The 14,123-nt window shown below is 34.0% G+C and overlaps 1 protein-coding gene across 6 annotated transcripts in view; it reads right to left on the bottom strand.

Annotated features, from left to right (window-relative positions):
* Positions 1 to 14,123, bottom strand: part of ARHGEF12 (Rho guanine nucleotide exchange factor 12) — a 189,871-nt gene that overhangs the window by 56,203 nt on the left and 119,545 nt on the right. For all 6 annotated transcript variants that reach the window (XM_081061905.1, XM_081061907.1, XM_081061906.1 and 3 more), the window contains 9 exons: positions 11,671 to 11,763; positions 9,910 to 10,020; positions 9,008 to 9,106; positions 3,217 to 3,259; positions 2,810 to 2,915; positions 2,244 to 2,381; positions 1,724 to 1,756; positions 1,265 to 1,379; positions 451 to 556 (listed from right to left, as the gene is read on the bottom strand). In XM_081061905.1, coding sequence (XP_080918031.1) covers positions 451 to 556; positions 1,265 to 1,379; positions 1,724 to 1,756; positions 2,244 to 2,381; positions 2,810 to 2,915; positions 3,217 to 3,259; positions 9,008 to 9,106; positions 9,910 to 10,020; positions 11,671 to 11,763 — 844 coding nt within the window. The remainder of the gene's footprint in view (positions 1 to 450; positions 557 to 1,264; positions 1,380 to 1,723; positions 1,757 to 2,243; positions 2,382 to 2,809; positions 2,916 to 3,216; positions 3,260 to 9,007; positions 9,107 to 9,909; positions 10,021 to 11,670; positions 11,764 to 14,123) is intronic.

Raw genomic sequence — 14,123 nt, 5'->3', positions numbered from 1 at the left:
ATCTCTCTCCACTAGGCCTTAGGGTAGAGGAAAATGAGGAAACAAAGAACAAAGAGGTGAAGAAATGGAGAATTATGGAAAGAGTGAGTAATATACATATAAAAAGAGATTAAACAAATATGGTGAAAAGATCCATGCACAGTGGTTTTTTTTTTGTTTTGTTTAACAATCAGAACTTGAATGCAAATAAAATCATAATAGGTAAATAAATTATGTTATGGATAATTGATGGAATGCTCTACTGCCATTAAAGAAGATGTTTAAGACAATTATATAGCCACAAGAGGGAATTTAGTTCAGAAATATCACTGAATAAAAGCAAGACACATTGGGAGTTCAGTGGAATCATGTCTAGAACACCTTTCTCCAGCAATTCATTTTAGCTAAATGGGCCTGTAATGAAAGGTGGCATGGAATGGCAGAAATGTAGCATTTCAAACTTCAGCGTACTTGCACTGTTGTCATGACGGCTTGGCCTCCTTGGGGGTCCCAAGATGCTGGGGAATCCTCTTCGTTTCCCTTTTTCTTCGCCTTCCCTGTCCTTTTTCATACTTTGCTGGTATCAAGGTATAATCAAAGAGATAAGAGATACATAACATAGATTTCTTTTGTTGCTTTCAAACATAGAAATGCAATTCTAATGGTCATTTGAAATAAACTGGTTAAATGTAAATGAAAGACACACACACACACACACACACACACACACACACACACACACACAGCGCTCACTAGAAGTTGGCAAACAGGACTGTATACACATCAAACTTAAGATATCTTTTCAAACACTTTAAACTGATAATTTTGAAAAATACAAAGCTAGTTTTATGACAAACAATTCATTTATCCAGTGAACAAATATTTACTAAGCTCATAATGTGTGAAGGCATTATGCTAAAAGCTGGGAATACAATGATGGAGATTTTTGCCCTCAGAGAGTTTTATGATCTAACAAAAATTAAACAAAAACACAAATAATTACAAACTGTGACAGGTACCATAAAAGAAAAGGATAAGGCCACAACATATTTGGGAACAGCCCTCTGTGTAAATCACTTTCACTTTTCAGATTGCCTAAAAATTAGTTCAAATGTCTGGATTTCTCACTAGATTTTGAGTTCCTTGAGAACAGGGACCATATCTTATACCTATTAGCATCTCTAGCACTAATTTGCTGAAAAGGTAAATACTAAGAAGGAAAGCACTGAAATCAAATGTAAAGAAGTACAGAGACCGGAACACACTGTTATCATTCTAGTCTTACCTTGATTTTTGGAAGGAATCCAATCCGACCCCGCTTGTGCTCTAAATTTCGGGGTTCTTTTACTTTTACTCCCAAATGCTTCATGTACACGAAAATAACATACTGTATTGTTGAACTGGAGGAGAAAGTATTAAGTAAAGTATTAAGTATTAAGTAAATTAAAGTATTAAGTATTAAGTAAAATAAGACTACTGAGACAGGAAAGTGGGTAGAATAAAGACGGCAAATTACTTCCAAAACCTCAATGATGGAATTCTTAGAATTCATTCATTAAGTAAAAATTAAGAAGTTATCTATTCATTGTAAACAGAAAAGGATTCTACTTGAGACACTAGAGTATTAGTCAAATAAAATATAGGCCACTTATTTCTTTTAAGTTAAAGAAATAAAACATAATTTAGGACAGGAGAAAAAGTAGTTTTCTTTTTTCTTAAAATTCTAGGATAAAAGTTATATTACCTCTTATCTTCTTCTACAGCCTGAGCAGTCATCCTAAATACAAAAACATTTAATAACAAAATATTAAAGTTTAATAAAAGAGTTGCTATTAAATTCATGTACCTGAAACAATAAAACAGAGCTGAATGCTTTGGGACCCACCCAAATCTCTGTCATATGGAATAAAATTCCAAAAAAAGTCTTGTCCCCAAAGAAACGACATGCTTTTCATACTCATGTCATCAACTACAAATGTTTTATATCAAGAAAAACTTCCAAAGCTTATGAACTGAAACCAATAAAAGGATTCAACCTGTTTTTGATCAGTTATAAATTTTGTAGTTACTCATTTTACCAATACCCAGAAAAAGAAACTCAAGAGCTTTATTTAAAATATCATCACAAATAAACAATTCCCGTTTCTCAAGTATTATGACAAAATAAGTACTTCCACATACACAATTTGTTCAGACTGTACTTTCAGCATTATTAGCATCTCAGTAGAGAGGGAATTTCTTCTACATATACTCCTATTACTTACAACACTTCTTCAATTTTGGCAACAATCTGTTCTGCACATGCTCGTTCCTTCTCCAAAGTTACCCGGTCCTTGTCTCGTTCTACATCAAGTTTAGTCAGTTCGCTTTCAGCCAAGGTCAGCCCCATGCTCCGTTTCTGCCTAAAGGGAAAAAGAAAAATTTCCTGAGATAGCCTAGAGAAAAACGATCTCCCCGTGGAGATGTTTCATCAGAGTTTCCATAGCTATGAATTTCTAGCAACAGACAAAATGTCCCAGTTTACGATTTTGGGGCCTATGTCACCTAGGACTCCAGAGGAAAAAAATTCTAGAGGCAATCATTCAACAGAATACATATCCTGAAAGAACACACTTAGCACAGACAGTACTGAGCTCAAATCCTGAAGTCGTATGTAATGGGAAATATGAACTCTCAGTACCACTCTAACGCTTTGATTCTAGATGTTCATTGTGTTTTAATAACAGTGACAAAGACTCTATGATAAGCCAAAGATTAATGTGTAACCTTTTCCTACCTAAAAAGAAAATTAATTCAGAATAACCATAAGAGCCTTTGTCACCAAGTTTACCGAAAATCTTCCAAGTGCCTCTGAACCTCTGGGTGTGCTCTTTCTTGCATGGTTTGAATATAATGGCGATGCAGATCTTCGGGAATAAGCTCAGGCCTTCTTTTCTCTGCAAAAAGAAAAGGGAAGGAATTCTCTGCTCTAACCGTATAGTCTGTGCATTGTAACCGGCAACATATCAGTGCTATTTGGTGCAAACTTATCTTGGAGTAAGAAAGAGATTCTTCAATTCAATTTATGTATTTCATCTCAGAATTCAGATGTCATTTACACTTAAATGTATTATAGACTGTCTGTTGCGATTCAGATGACCCGCTAGTCACCATATGACAGATAAAACCTTTAGAAATGAGCTGAGCTACAAATCTACAAAGATGTAATTCTCCAGGATATTGGTGCTTCAAACTTACCGAGATCTACTGATATTTCATCAGGAACAGAAACTTTCAGGTGCTAAAACAAAAATGCAAACGAAAAGTGAGATAGCACTAAGGACTTTTCAAGATGTGTATAGGTATTTATATAAAGTAAAGAGATAGAACTTGGATACCCATTTTTATAAGCATATTCATGAGTAAGCTCATTTAATGGGTTCCACCCACCCAAATTTCATAGCGCTGGAACATTATATTGTTTAAACTTGAAAGTAAGCTCTTTTCCTAAACATCATGCTACAAAGAAAATATCTACAATCATTTTACTAGATAACTAAATGCTTCTGTGCTTTATTTATTCCTACTGGCTTTGGCTTTCTAGAATCATTTGTTAATATCAGTTATACATTATTTGAATCGATATAGGTAAAACCTAAACTACCTATCACATGAAAAATTTACTCATATATAACCATGACTTTTATCTGCTGTATTTGAGACACTCCCACTAGAGACCACGATACTCCCAGTCCCTTTTCTATGTAAAGAGCCCCCACAATAGTCACACACGCAATGATAAGGTATTGGATGTTGATGTGGAAGGGTTGGAGTCTTAAAACTCCAGGAGCCGTCTGTAGTATTTAGTACTGAACTAATTAATGACACTGTCATCATTTTGTTCTTCTTAGCTGGGATTTCCCCCACAATAATTGCAGTTTCTGACCCCATTACCAGATAGTTGTATTTTCCCTCCCATCAATTTGAGAAATGTCTTAAAAAATAGTTATTTTTCACGTTTACAGGAAATATCTTAACTTTTTCATATTTACTTCGTATTGTATATTTACTGAAGTCATATATTTTCAGAATTTAAACAATTCCTATAAGATCTGAGATTTTACATTTGAAAATAAATTACTGCTAAAAATTGAGATCTCTAATACTCATTTGAAGACTAGGAAATGGATTACAAAGCTTTCTCTAACTGAAATTGCCACACCGTGGCTCAAATCAACTTTCCTACAAGCATTTCTAACACAAATGCAAATAAGTAAATAAATGTTCACTTCTGTATGTGGGTATTTGTATGAAATAATTATCACCTGTGGCATAAAAATAATTAGGAAATTAATCAGGATTATTACACTTTAATGTTGATAAGCTTATACAGATCAGTAGCAAAACATAAAGTTTTAACTGAGCATGGAGCTCTCTTAAGAAATATGAAATTCAAATACACTTTACTATAATGTTATTTTTTCATGGAAGCAAATTATTCAATATATAAAATGTGTGGTATTTTAAACAATGGCAGTAAAATCAGAACCCTAATTCATTCCATAAAATTCTGAGTAACCATTCTGTTCCAGGATCTATTCGGTGTTGGGGAAATAGCAGTCAACGGACAGAAGAAAAATGTCTGCCCTGATGAAGCTTATATTCAGGGTAGCAGAGTAGGAATACAGACAAACAAAACAATAAATAAAAGTTACATGAACGAAAATAACAGGAAACGTGACAAAGTGAATGGGATTCAATTTTAAATAGGTTGGTCAGGAAAGGCATCACTGAGAAGGTCTTGAGCAATATGTAGGCAACTTTGTAAAGAAATACAAAGAAAATGGGGCAAGAGCAGGAGGAAGAGTAGAGCCAAAATGTTTGTGTGTGTTTGTTTGCACTAGGATAGGAGAATTAACAATGTTTGCATGCTAATGTGAATGATTAAAAAAAACCATGATGTAAGAGAGAAAGAGGATACTTGCTTGAATAATGTTTTTGAGTAAATATAAGGAAACACAATATACATGGTATGATGAAGGTAGGTGATGTAATCTGGTAGAAGTTCTTTTTTGTACACTACTTTAAATAAGAAACAACTAGGTCATCAAAAGGGATAGGAGACGAAGTGATAGAGGTTTTAGGAGACAGAAGGTATGGAACAGTCATCTAACAGTACTGCAAATATGAAAGGACTAGGAACATGAAGTATGATTATCCACAAAGCATTAAGGGCTAACGTTTTTACCATATAGCTAGGCAATAATAAAACTCTAGGTTAAAAACCTTAAGACTTTATTGGCAAAATGAAACCCTATTATCATTGACATAAATAAGATCTTTTCCACCACTTTTTAAACTTGTACCTCCAAATGTCAAAGAGGCCAATCACAATTCAATTATACAAGTATTATCTATTGGATCCTAATAGATGTATATCATTGCATCTCTTTTTTCTCCCTCATCCTGATTATACACATGTATAAACCCAAACCTATATACATTTACCTTAACACCTACTGTGAGAATTCATATGCCTACAGACTTCAGAATAAAAAAGGTAACAAGAGACAAAGATGGACATTTCATAATGGTAAAGGGGACTATACAACAAGAAGATATAACAGTCATCAATATTTATGCCCCCAATCAGGGAGCACCAAAATATACCAAGCAACTACTAACAGAACTAAAGGGAGAAATTGACCAAAACACAATTATGCTAGGGGACTTAAATACATCATTGACAGCTATGGATAGGTCATTCAAACAGAAAATAAATAAATAAATATCGGCCCTGAATAACACATTAGATGAAATGGACATAATTGACATTTATAGAGTACTTCATCCTAGAACATCAGACAATACATTGTTTTCTAGTGTACATGGAACATTCTCAAGGATGGACCATATATTGGGACATAAAACTAGCCTCAGCAATTTAAGAAGGCTGCAATCATACCAAGCATATTCTCTGATCTTAAGGCTTTGAAATTGTATGTCAACTGAAAAAACAAAGCAGGACAAAACAGAAATATATGGAGGTTAAATAACATATTTTTAAAGAACAACTGGGTTAAAGAAGAAATAAAAGGAGAGATCAAAAGGTACACAGAAACAAATGAGAATGAAAATACATACTACCAAAATTATTGTTATGCAGCGAAAGCAGTAACAAGAGGGAAATTTATATCATGACAGGCCTATCTCAAAAAAGAAGAAAAATCCCAGATAAACTACCTCACATTACACCATAAAGAACTAGAAAAAGAAAACAAATGAAACCAAAAGTCATTAGAAGGAAGGAAATAAAAATCAGAGCAGAAATAAATTAAATACACAACAAAGAAACAATAGAAAAAATTAATGCAACAAAGGCCTGGTTCTTTGAAAGGATTAATAAAACTGACAAACCCTTGGCTAGACTGACTAAGATAAAAAGAGAAAAGACACAAACAAAAGCAGAAATGAAAGAGGGGAAGTCATCACAGATGCCACGGAAATACAAAGGTTCATCCAAGAATACTATGAAGGACTATATTACCAAATTCAATAACCTAGAAGAAATGGACAAGTTCTTAAAAACATATAGCCTTCCTAGGTTGAATCATGAAGAATTGGAAAATCTAACTAGACTGATGAACAGTAAGGTAATTGAATCAGTCATCCAAAACTTTCCCAAAAGCAAAAGTCCAGGACCAGAGGGCTTCACTAGTGAATTCTACCAGACATTCAACGAGGATCTAATACCTGTCCTACTCAAACTCTTCCAAAAAAATGAAGAAGACACAATACTCCCTAACTCATTTTTTGACGCCAACATTACCCTGATACCAAAACCTGGTAAGAATAACACACAAAAAAGAAAATTACAGACCAATATCTTTGATGACTACAGATGCAGAAATCCTAAACAAAATTCTAGCAAATCAAATGCAACAATGGAATAAAAAGATTATACATCATGACCAAGTGGGTTTCATCCTAGGTGTACAAGGATGGATCAACATATGCAAATCGATCAATATGACACCACATAAACAAAATAAAGGACAAAAATCATAATTATATAGACGCAGAAAATCATATGTAGATGCATTTGACAAAATTCAACATCCGTTTATGATTAAAACACTTAGTAAAATAGATATAGAAGGATAACACTTTAACATAATAAAGGTCATTTATGACAAATGCTCAGATGATATAATTAACGGTGAAAAACTAAAACTGAAGCCCTTCGCTCTAAGTTCAGGAACAAGATAGGGCTGTCCCCATCACAGCTGCTTTTCAACATAGTACTGGAAGTCTTAGTCACAGCAATCAGGCAAGCAAAAGAAATAAAAGGAATCAGAACTGGGAATGAAGATTTGTATGGAACCACTAAAGACACCGAACAGACAAAGCAATCCTAAGAAAACAGAACAATGCTGGAGGTATCACACTCCCTGACTTCAGCTTGTATCACAGGGTAACAATAATCAAAACAGTATGATATTGGCAGAAAAACAAACACACAAGACCAATGGAATACAATGTAAAACCCAGATAAACCCACATAAATATGGATAATTTTCGACAAAGAAGCCAAGAACATACAACGGAGAAAAGAAAGCCTCTTCAGTAACTGGTGCTGGACGAATTGGAAAGCCACATACAAAAGAATGGAACTAGACTGCAATCTGTCACAACGTACCAAAATTAACTCAAAATGGATTACAGACCTAACCAGGAGACCTGAAACAATAAACTGCATAGAAGAAAACATAGGTACTAAACTTACGAACCTTGGGTTCAAAGCAGATTTTATAAATTTGACTTCCAAGGCAAGTGGAAGTAAAACCTAAAATAAATGAATGTGACTATATCAAACTAAAAAGCTTAGGCAGAGCAAAAGAAATCATCGACAAAATAAACAGACAACCAATTAACTGAGGAAGGTTTTTGGAAACAATGCCTCCGATAAGGTAATACCCAAAATACATAAGGAACTCACATAACTCAACAACAAAAAAACAAACAACCCAATTGAAAAATGGGCAGAGGACCTGAAGAGACATTTCTCCAAAGAGGACTTACAAATGGCAAATAGACATATGAAAAAATGCTCAAGATCACTAATCATCAGAGAAATGCAAATAAAAACCACAATGAGATATCACCTCACCCCAGTCAGAATGGCTATCATCAACAAGACAAATAATAACAAGTGTTGGAGAGGCTGTGGAGGAAAAGGAACCCTGATACACTGTTGGTGGGAATGCAGACTGGTGCAGCTGCTATGGAACATAGTGTGGACGTTCCCCCAAAATTTAAGAATAGAATTACCATATGACCCAGCAATTCCTCTCCTGGGTATGTACCCAAAAAAGTCCCAAACCATTGATCCGTAAAGATATATGTGTTCCGGTATTCATTACAGATTTATTTATAGTGACCAAAACATGGAAAGAACAAAAGTGTTCTTCCATAGATGACTGGCTAAAGAAGATGTGGTATATATACACAATGGAATACTATTCTGCCATAAGAAAAGGTGAAACACTGCCATTTGTGACAACATGGACAGATCTTGAGAGTATTATGTTAAGTGAAATAAGTCAGACAGAAAAAGTTGAGAACCATATAATTTCATTGATATGTGGGATATAAAACTGAAAGCAACAAAGGAACAAAACAAAGAAAGAAATAAACAAAAATTTATAGACATAGACAATAGTTTAGTGGTTACCAGTAGGTAAGGGGGGAGGTGGGTGGTAGACGAGGGTAAATGGGATCAAATATATGGTCATGGAAGGAGAACTGACTCAAGGTGGGGAACACACTATGTGATATATAGAGGATGTATTACAGAATTGTACAGTTTAAACCTATCACTGTCACTCCAATAAACTTTAAACAACAGAAATGATAAAAAATAAGTCAAAAGTAATCAACAATTGAGATATAATATAGATGTCACAAAGCACAGTAAAGACCAAAACCACAGGAGGCCAGTAATTCAATGAACTAGAACTAAGATTTTAATATCAACTTGGTAACTTACTGCAGATCGATCCAGGAAGAATTGATGAAACTCAAGGAAGACGCGACGAGTCTCCTTGGAATTGGTCTGTTTATAAAGGTCCGAGTAGAGATAACAGAGCTATAGTAGAGAAGAAAATGGAAAAGAGAAAGTGAAAAATACTGAAAAATATAATCTGTTAGATTTTCATAGAGTAGGAATGTTTGGAACAGGTAGGTCACCATAAAAAATGTAATTATTACCATGTAAAAAGTCTTTAAAAATAAACTAATAATATTTTAAGTATCTTTCATATCTATTCTTATATGTATGGAAAACTGATTGCTAGATGGAAAGGGGGTGGGGATGAGAGAGAAGGTGGGGATGAGGGAGAAGGTGAAGAGATTAGAAAGCACAATCGGTAACCACAAAATTGCCATGAGGATACGAAAGACAGTTTGGGGAATATAATCAATAAGGTTGTAAAGATTTTGTAGATTATTTGATGGATACTTGTCTTATTAGGGAGACCACTTCATGGATGGTGTGGGTGCCTGACCATTGCAGTGTACACCTGTAGCTGAATAATAATAATAATAATGAATGTCAACTATAAATTTATATATATACATATTTATATATGTATATTTATATATACACATATACACACACACACACACACATATGGAGTACAGCATAAGGAAAAGCGTTAGTGGAACTGTAATAGCTATATACGATGTCAGAGGGGCAGTAGAGATTGGGGACAGGGGGTTATCACTTTGTGAGGGGTATAAACGTCTAACTATTACATTGCTTTGTACACCTGAAACTAATAAAAAAAAACTGATAGAAGTCTGTCCACTTATCTTGCAGAAGTGAAAAAGTTTTATGGTTTATGGATCAATGTAAGAACTCTGAATTGGGTGAATTGTAAAATATATTACCAACGTTGCAGGGTCAAACTGTGAAACTACATGGTGTAAAAAAACAGCCAAGTGAGCAGGGCGAGCTTTTAGCAATTCAATGCTCTGGAAACAGCTGCACTGCCCATTGATCTAGAAAAAGAAATAATTATACATCAGTAACTCCAACACAAATGCAAAATGTAATGTAAATTCAATTAAATATAATGATCCAAATTTCACTTTGATTTACCATAAAAAAAATGCAAGATTTAAAAATTTTTACTAGACTTTATTAGCAACATAGGCTACGGAATCTCTCCCTCTGAAAATTAATAATCTCTTGGGGATAGGCTACAAAAAAGACCACTTTGGGAGAATGCAAGTTTAGAATATGATTATCAAGGTGCTGAGATGTCTACAAATCAGTATGCAGAAAACTGTCTAACAACACTTCTAAAATGTAATAGAAAGCCTTTTGCCTAATAATGAAATAGTTGTTTTCCTTTTCTTTTGGGCTAATCGCAGAAACGGTGGTAGGAAATAGAGTTGTATGATTTTAAGTAAGACATCTCCTAGAATACCTGTATATTCCCTAACTATGTTGAAAACAGAAAACAGTAATAGTCATACTAGAATCAAAATGTCCATTTTGGAAACAATGCCTGTTGCAGAACCCACTCCTGTAGATGTTTAGGAAGAGAAATAATAAATCATGAATTTATATAAATAAATTAAAATGAAAATAAAGTTAATCTAAACACACAATACCGATTCTATACTATCTCTTTCAGAAAATGCAAAAGGAGATAACACTTCTTAATTTATTCTAAGAGGCCAGCATTACCCAACTATCAAAACCAAAGAAATTAAAAACAAAACAAAAAACTATATGCAATATACCCCATTAACACACACACAAATCCTCAGTAAAATAACAGAAAACTGAATCTAGCGATATATAAAAAGAAAAATCCATTATGACCAATTATCCCTGGAATATAAAGCTGGTTCAATAAGCTAATATCAATGTAACCTACTATATATTAGGAGACTAGGTCCCCAAAAACATAAATATCTCAATCATTTAACAAAATTTAACATCCATTCATGATAAAAACTTTCAGCAATCTAGGAATAAAAGGAAACTTCCTTAATCTATAACAAAAAGTATCTACAAAAAACCTGTAACTAACATACTTTGTGATAAAACACTGAATACTTTCTCCTTAAGATTAGGAATAAGATAAGACAAAGCTATCCTGTCCACTAATCCAATCCCACTTCATACTGGAAGTCCTAATCAGTGCAATAAAGGCAATTAATGAGAAATAAAAGATAAACAGATTGGAAACAAGGAAATAAAAATTGTATCTAGTCATAGACAACATTGTCTATGTAGAAATCCCAAAAAGTTATTTTGAAAAGCTCCTAGAAGTAGTGTATGAATTTATTAGCAAGACCAAGGACAAGAATCAAGCCAGTCCTATTTCTATATACCATCAATAAATGACTGGAATTTGAAATTTAAAAAAACAAAAAAACAAAAACAACCTTTACAATAGTACCTCCCTCTCCCAAAAAGAAGTACTTAGGTATAAACCAATGACTTCATATCAGTTTTAAAAGCAAAGTCATTTCTATTTGTTAAAGCTAACATAGGCAATTACCTATGAAATTAAACAACTAATCTTAAGATTTTGCTTCAAATCCTTCAAAATATAATGTCAATCTCCAGAAAGTATTAATTTTTGCAACAAATACCTCAGGAAATGATTTGTATTTCAGAAAAAATATCATCACCTGTTCATGTTCAGTACCAAAATCATCATCCTCTGCTCCAATAATATGAGGTGCTATACGGGCCGAGGGGCTCCCGAGAACTGACTGAGTGTCCTAGTAACAGTCAGAGAAAAGAAACAGAAAAATTATCTGATCATCAAATTCAGAAAAAGAATAAAGCCAAACCATCAAAAAGACATGGTTCACCAAATGAGTGGGATTTCTTTTTATTTATTTCCTTTATGTACTTTATTTTCAAAGAAATTTTCAAGGCTATGAACCACTTTAGCAAAAAAACAACAAAAACAAACCACAACAATATTTTTTTCTTGGAACATTTCCTCTGGAAATAATAAACACCCTTTGCTTACTACACCCTGGGTTGTCTGATTCTAATCAGTTTATGTAAACTTCATTTATTATTTCATACATATCTAGACCTTGTTACAGAAAAACAAAGTTGGCTTACATAAATAGTTAAAATTTTTTAAAAGTTAGATTTTTAAAAAGTGACAATTAAATGACAAGTTAGCAGAGAGATTAATACAAAGATTTCTATTAATGCCACATAAATGAAAGGTGTCACTGAATCCCATTTTTTCATTTTAAATTCTTTTTCATAAGTGCACAATGCAGGGTTTTTCAACTCTGGCACTGTTGATATTTTGGGCCTGAGGCAGGATAGACAGCCTAGGAAATTGACATCCCTCTCCAGGGTACAAAAGGTGCCTCCCTGGAAACAAGTGACTGTTTCTAATACCTGCAACAGGAGAAAAATAAGAACCAGTTTCATCCAGCTAGGCTGACCCCTATGACCAGGACCTGACCTTTAGCTAATTATAATGTCATTATAATTCATTTACAGATAGGTTATACAACTCCCATCATGCATCTGACATCATGACAATTCCTGAGGAACCAAATAAGGAAGAAAACGTGGGAAATGGAGGGTCCAGCCCACAGGGAGAAGATGAATGAACCGTGACAATGGAACATCACCAATTCTTGCTCGGGGAGGGATAAATACCCGATTGTGACTTCCTCAGCGTGACTTATACTCGAGCTTGCCTGCACTTTCCTGTCAAATGTGTACTTTAATTTTCAACAAACCACTTTCCCTTTCCTGGATCTGTCTTACTCTTGAATTCTTTCTTGCACCAAGACAAGAACCCAGTCACTGAGGCTCTGGGTTGAGTCCTCTCTTGGATATCTCTGTGAGCCTCCAGTTACCCACCCACTAGATGCCAGCAGGAGCCTCCCAGTCATGACAATAAAAAATGTTTCCAGACATTGCCAAATGTCCTGAGGGACAAAACTCCTGGTTGAAAATCACTACCATAATGCAAAAAAAATAAAAAATAAAATAAAATAAAATAAAAATTAAAGTAATCATACAAAACACTGCTATAGAAACAAAGATAACAAAACAATTAGAAAAATAAATTGTAGGATGACAGATCTCACTCCATGCTATGGATCATTCATTTGTCAACTCTCTTACAAAGTTAGATTTCGCAAGAAAAAAGCAGTACACGGGCATTAATATATAATGTAAAAAATCTGGGATGTTTAAAGACTACAAACTAAAATCAAAGACCACAGAGTATTAAGAGAAATAAAAATTTTGGAAGGAATAGAACACAATAAGTTTGGCTTAAATCTGATAGCAGTTGAACACACAGGATCTGTAGCTGAGCAAAGTGAGTGGGGCTATGATGATTTGGGAGTCATCGGCAAAGTAGTTTTAGCTGATACTATCTACATGGATCCAATAAATCATAAATTAAGTAAATAATATGCGGCTGTAGGTTTTCTTCCTAAAGTTTGTCCCAACACTACGTATTTGCATCTCCTAGACTTGATCCGACCTTTTTTACCACTTGTTTTTCAAACCCCAAGCCTTTAATAACGTAAGAAAAAAATCAGGCAAAACAACATAAATTTGTTTATAGTAGTAGTCAGACAACTTTTCATTTTATAGCTGATTCGATTACTGCTTTTAAAATAGCACTTATGTTGCATCACAATGTAAGTCTTTTCTAATCAATCATCACAACATGATGTTAACTCTTTTACTATAAAATTCTACACAAGTGTAATTAAAAAATAAAATTAGAATGCTAAAGTATTCAATGAAGAACATGCAAGATTCAGCATTTCTACTTCTGAGTATTTACCAAAAAGAATTAAAAGAATTTGAATAGATATTTGCACAGCCATGTTCATAGCAGCATTATTCACAATAGCCAAAAGATAGAAACAACCCAAGTGTTCACTGACAAATGAACAAACAAAATGTGGTCTATACATACAATGGAGTACTATTCAGCCTCAAAAAGGAAGGAAGGGCAGCCAGATGGCTCAGTAGGTTAGAGCGCGAGCTCTAAACAATGGGGTTGCCTATTCGATTCCCACATGGAACCATACTCACTGCTGAGTATCATTACAGTCACCTTTGAAGTATTCCCCTTGGG

This window comes from Rhinolophus hipposideros, assembly GCF_964194185.1.
Source record: "Rhinolophus hipposideros genome assembly, chromosome: 10".
NCBI classification, from domain to species: domain Eukaryota; kingdom Metazoa; phylum Chordata; class Mammalia; order Chiroptera; family Rhinolophidae; genus Rhinolophus; species Rhinolophus hipposideros.
This window is presented reverse-complemented; position numbering and strand designations above follow the sequence as displayed.